The sequence below is a fragment of the Calonectris borealis genome, chromosome 22 (assembly GCF_964195595.1).
Source record: "Calonectris borealis chromosome 22, bCalBor7.hap1.2, whole genome shotgun sequence".
Taxonomy (NCBI): Eukaryota; Metazoa; Chordata; class Aves; order Procellariiformes; family Procellariidae; genus Calonectris; species Calonectris borealis.
The window spans coordinates 3,860,390-3,866,389 of record NC_134333.1 but is presented as its reverse complement, the minus strand read 5'-3'; the positions used below and the strand labels follow the sequence as shown (position 1 = coordinate 3,866,389).

Genomic DNA, 6,000 nt, shown 5'->3' with positions numbered 1-6,000 from the left:
CTCTGTCTCATCTTCCCATTCCTCTGGGAATGATGAAAAGTCCACTTCTGTCTGCACCTTCTCCCCCCGCCACCAAAGGCAATACCTTTTATCCTCGGCAACACGAGACAGTGTCCACCAAGAAAAGGATTATGTGGAGGCAGAGGCCGGGATGCAGAAAACTTTAATGACTCTGAAGAAGGAAACGAGTTCGCTTGCAGAGGAAGCGGCCAGAGCAGGGAGAGCACCACCAGCTGCAGAAAGTCTGTGCCCAACACGCACACTGGAGATCCCACAGGCCATCCATCTGCCTGTCCCACAGAGGGAGAGGGGCCAGCAGATACCTCAGGTTGGCTCTGGGGTTCTTATTGCCCAGAAGAATAGAAGACAAGAAAGAGATGGGAGAGAGTGGAAGGCAAGGAAGTCAGACTTTGGCCATGTTTTCAGAGAGCCCCAGTTGCTCTCCTTTGGAAGGGCAGCACTGGAATCTCAGCCTCTCTGAAATGGATGGCTGGGAGCTCTGTCCTCAGTCTGGCATCAGCTTTTGGGTTCCTGGGGACCCTTGTCCGGGCTGTCACCAGTGGCTCTAGCAGGGGGGACACCTTCTACCATAGTAGCGGCTGGAAATGCCAGAGAGGTCACAGCACCCAGAGTTGATGGGCACTCCATCACAGCTGAGGATGCTGCCAACAGCAGCAGAGGTGGAGGATCCCACAATGGTGTTCTGTGGGTAGGAGCTGAGGATGGGGCCGGGCAGGGCCACCACCACGGGGGAGGGCTCGATGACGGCGGTGGAGTTCTGGCACTGCCTGACACAGGGCTCATTGCAGCTGTTGGCCAGCGGGGTTGGGCCGCAGGGCCGGCACGGCAGGCATTGGTCGTAGCAGGACATTCTGTAAGGGTCTGGAGGTGCACCTGGGAGAGAGGGTCAGGAAGAATCAGAACACAGGCACAGGTAAGGACCATCCCACCACAAGTCGGTCACCCTGCCATGAGTGTTTCAAAGGCACCTGCTGAGCCAGGAGGTAGAAACTGGGCAGTGAGGCCAAAGGGTTTCTTGGCCTCATCCTGACACAGTACTGCAAAGTGTTGCCAGGCCCAAAGAGGCTGCTGACTATCTCCTAAAAGAAGCACCCTCTCCGCCAAGTTCTGGACACTCTCTGAGTCAGAGCTTTGCCCTTCTTCCCCCTCTCAAGTAGCACCGTGACCCAGCATAGGATGGAGGAGCACGCATCTCATGAACAGAAAAATGTTGTGGGGAAAAGGCATCAGACTCACCTGGTTCCCAAGGAGAAGGAGGCGAGAGAAGTGGATGAGACAGCAAGGAGTTGGGCTGGCTTTTATGGTGGCCCTGACCTGCCCCAGGCCCAGACGTAGCTTCTATGGAAGCGGTAATTTTCTAAGGTTCCCATGATGAATGGAAAACATCCCAGCTATTGACATGGGCTGGGTGGTTGTTTTCCCTGGTGCTGCCTTTTCATTTCCTGCCTTATGCCATACCCATTCCCTCATGGGGAACCTCTGAGTGCTGGGTTTGAGAGGCTCCAGGATTTATGGGGCAGGAATGTGTCAGTGCCTGCAGAAGACTCAGCTCAAGTGCCACATGGGTGTAGCGCAGCCAAGGGATGTTGGCCTGGGGCACACTGGTGGGGTTGCCTGTGGCCGCATGGACAGGAAGGGATCCTGCAATCCTTGGCTGGTCACCCAAGGGCTTCCTTGCGTGCGGACGTGCCATATCTTTCTCTTTCTCTCCCTCCCAACAGGGTCACTCCAGCGATCACTTGTAGGGTGCGGGGGAGATGCACTGCTAGGTTTCGTACTCTTTTAATCTTTTACCCAGGATACTAAGCAGACTTCCCCAGGCTTTGGATATCGAGGGCTGCAAAGATGAGTTCCCCATTATTTCAGCACTGCTCAAAATCAAATTTATGTGGGCCCTCCTCTACCACTGGGATGTTATGGGGTGGAGAGCATGATGCTTGAAAAGAAAAATCACTTCTTGGCATGGCACACAGACAATCGAGGGAAGACTTTTCCTTGCAAAACACCTGCATTACCATGGCCTACAAGATGTCAAAATTTTGAGGGAGGTCTCCAGTTTGCTTAAGTATTGCCTACCTGATCTTCTCCTGGCAAGAGTACATCTCCCTTGCTCTAAACTTCCTCCCTGGTTTCAAGGACCTAGGATTCCTAAAGATTGATCATGCTCATAAAGATTGAGGCAAAGAAGGCATTCAGCACCTCAGCCTTTTGCAAGTCCTGTGTTGTCAGGCTGTGTGGCATCAGAGACGGCCCACTCATTCAGCTGTGGGACCACATTTCCCCTAGTCTTCCTTTTGTCACCTTCTTGTTTCCATTCCATTGTCCCTTCTTTTTGCCATTGACATCCTCCTCCAGATTCAGTTCAACTTGGGCTTTGGCTTTCCTAACCTCATCCCTGCATGCTTGGACAGCATCTCTCTATTCCTCCCAGTTTATCTGTTCTTGCTTCCACCTCCTGTATGCTTCCTTCTTGTCTTTTGGTTTTGCCAGGAGCTCCTTATTCATCCACGCTGGCCTCCAGGCATGTTTGCCTGACTTCCTCCTCATTGGGATGGTTTGCTCTTGAGCTTGGAGGACGTGGTCCTTGCATATTTGCCAAGTTTCTTGGGCCCCTCTTGCCTCCAGCGCCATATGCCAGGGACTCTCCCAAGCAGCCTTTTAAAGAGAACAAAGTCTGCTCTCCTGAAATCCAGGATGGTAAGCTTGCTATTTACCCTCCTTACTCCCCTCAGGAACTCCACCATTTCATGGTCACTGCAGCCCAGGCTGCCTTTGATCTTCACAGCCCCAATGAGCCCTCCCTTCTTGGTATGTATGAGGTCCAGCAGAACACCTGTCCTCATTAGATCCTCTACCACTTGGGTGATGAAGTTGTCATCCACGCACCCCAGGAACCTCCTGGCTTGCTTATGGCCTGCTGTGTTGTCCCTTCAGCAGATATTGTGGTGGTTGAAGTTCCCCAGGAGGACCAGGGCCTGTGAATGTGTGGCTGCTCCTATCTGTCTGTAGAGGGTCTCATCCACTGGTTCTGCCTGGTCAGGTGACCTGTAGCAGACACCCACTGCAATGTCACCCTTACCTGTCTTCTCTTTCTTCCTTACCCATAGGCCCTCTGTTGCCTCATTGTCCATCCCCGGGCAGAGCTCCATGCACTCCAACTGCTCTCACACAGGAAGGGCAAGTCCCCCTCCTCGTCTTCTCAGCCTGTCCTTCCAAAAGGGCCTGTGTTCCTCCATTGCAACACTCCACACACAGGAGCCATGTGATTCCAACAAGTTCGTAGCCCTGCAACTGCACACAGATCTCTAACTCGTTGTGTTTATTCCCCATACTGCGTGCACTAGTGCCGGGATATAGCAGCTGAAGGCACCATGAGCAAGTTTGCTGATGATACCAAACTGGGAGGTGCTGTTGACTCTCTTGAGGGACAAGAGGCCTCGCAGAGGCATCTAGATAAATTGGGGCACTGGGCAATCATTAATGGCATGAAATTCATCAAGTCCAAATGCCGCATTCTGCACCTGGGGTGGAGTAACATCAGACACAAGTATAAATTGGGAGAGGAGTGGCTGGAGAGCAGCCCTGTAGAAAGGGAGCTGGGGGTGCTGGTTGACAGCAGGCTCAATGGGAGTCAGCAGTGTGCCCTGGCAGCCCAGAGGGCAAACCGCATCCTGGGGTGCATCAACTCAGTACAACCAGCCAGTCAAGAGAGGGGATTATCGCGCTGTATTTAGCCTTGGTGCGGCCTCACCTTGGGTACTGTGTGTAGTTCTGGGCCCCACAATTTCAAAAGGATGTCAAGGTACTCAAATGCATCCATACGAGGGCAACAAAGCTGGTGAAAGGGCTGGAAGGTATGTCCTATGAGGAGTGGGTGAGGACTTTGGGTTTGTCTAGACTGCAGAAAAGGAGGCTGAGGGGCAACCTCATTGCTCTCTACAGCTTCCTAAGAAGGAGGTGCTGATCTCTTCTCCCTGGTATCCAGTGACAGGATGCGTGGGAAGGGTTCAAAGCTGTGTCAGGGGAGGTTCAAACTCAACATTAGGAAGCATTTCTTTACAGAGAGAGTTTTCAAACACTGGAACAGGCTTCCTGGAGAGGTGGTTGGTGCCCCGTGCCTGTCAGTGTTTAAGAGGCATTTGCCCTTAATAACATGCTTTAACTTTTGTTCAGCCTTGAAGTGGTCAGGAAGTTGGACTAGGTGATCGTTGTATGTCCCTTCCATCTGAAATTTCTTCCCTTCCCTTCCTTTCCCTTCCCTTCCCTTCCCTTCCCTTCCCTTCCCTTCCCTTCCCTTCCCTTCCCTTCCCTTCCCTTCCCTTCCCTTCCCTTCCCTTCCCTTCCCTTCCCTTCCCTTCCCTTCCCTCAGTGATTGCACTTACCTTAATACTAGGGGAAGACACTGCCTGCTTCTCCACTGCATTTGGGGTCTGAGGCTCATCAAGCTGTCAGAGAAAATCCTGTCTATCTCCCTTTCACCTGCTCTGATGCTGCACAGCTGACTCACTTGCAACTGCTTGCCAACTGACTAATGCCGACCGCTTGCTGTCTGTTATGCCTGAGAATATTCTGTGGTGTTACACTTGCTGGCAACTGCTGTATCAGGAGGTGCTCTGAAATATTCCTTTATTAAATTCGTGGAGGACTTGAATGTTGCTCTTTTGCTCATTACAGGGCTTTTGGTAAAACAGGGATGGACAATGTGGAAGAAGTATAACTGGTGCCTGCAAATCGGCCAGAGCAGCTATGGGTGCTGCCATTACCCACTGAGGGAAAACATGAGGGCTGATACAGGCTACTCTTTGGATGCTGAAATGAGGGACATTCTCCAGAAACCAGCTTTGGTGGCTTACAGGAAAGCTAAGGGGTATAGGGCAACTCTACAAAAGTATTTACCCACGAGAAGCAGAGCCTCCTGAGGACTCCAGCCCTCTTGTTCAGGAAGTGCCTGATAATATGCATCCACAGTACTGGAAGAATGCGCAGGTGCTCGTAGGTGAACGAGGACAGCAAAGCATATTTCTGCTTAAGACCACAAGGGAAGGTTTGTATACAATGGAGATGGCATTAAGGGGTCCAGCCTGCTTGGTTTACTCCAATGTGTCCTTCAGACTTATGACCCATCTGAGAAGACCTAAAGGCTGGAATGTTTTTATAAAAGCCATGGCTGTGATGAATGTCCCGTCTTCTGTCATGGGTTACACAACAACCAGGTTCTCCGGGAACAATGAAAAGTAATGCAGGAGAAGCATCACTCACACCACCTAGGAAGAGGAAGATCACTAAAACCCAGTGATACACCTTGTAAAGTTTACTGTTAAAATGAAAATATTCATAGAATCATGGAATCATATGATGGTAGGAAGGGACCTTTAAAAGGTCATCTAGTCCAATCCCCCCGTGCCATGGGGGGTTTATATTCATCAACTCTTTAAACTTTGCTGTCCGTAGTGTCCGTTTAAAAAACATGTTGGAGTGAGGTGGGTTGAGCTTCAAGAGCACACACTCAGCCTTGCATTTGGGTTGTAAGTCTTGGTTAGAGAATACAGTTATGAAAATTGCTTCAAGAGATGCTGGTCTGGGTGTTCTGAAACATATTTTGAGTAGCTGGTCATGGGGAAAGCTCATCTTCATATTTCACAAAACGCATCAGCATCTATGAGGCCTGAGCTCCATAGAGACCCTGGGCAAGGGGCCAAGCCAGAGCTGGGACCCATGGTTGCCTTGGGTCTAGGTGGCCTTGGTCCTGATGCTCATTGTCCCTGTGTTGCCTCCTGACTCAGCACTGATTCCCACAGAACCTGGGCTGAGGAGACGTGCACCCCCATCCTCACGCCACGCGGGAATCCCTCTGTCCTCCATCCTGGTGCTGTGGTGCTGGCGGTGTGTGGAGTCTGTGTGAGGGCAAACCCCCGCACCACAGGGTCCCAGACTCTGCAGATGTGGGAAGGACCCGAGCTGGTGTGGGGAGCAGTGGTG

At 51.6% G+C, this 6,000-nt stretch overlaps 1 protein-coding gene across 1 annotated transcript; it reads right to left on the bottom strand.

Moving 5' to 3' along the window:
* Positions 1–565: 565 nt before the first annotated feature.
* LOC142092081 (feather keratin Cos2-3-like) lies at positions 566–4,567 on the bottom strand. Its single transcript, XM_075171818.1, has 2 exons — positions 4,404–4,567; positions 566–894 (listed from the first exon to the last, which is right to left on the bottom strand). Exon 2 carries the CDS (start codon positions 869–871, stop codon positions 566–568), a length of 306 nt encoding a protein of 101 aa, XP_075027919.1. The 5' UTR covers positions 872–894; positions 4,404–4,567.
* Between the last annotated feature and the right edge of the window lie 1,433 nt (positions 4,568–6,000).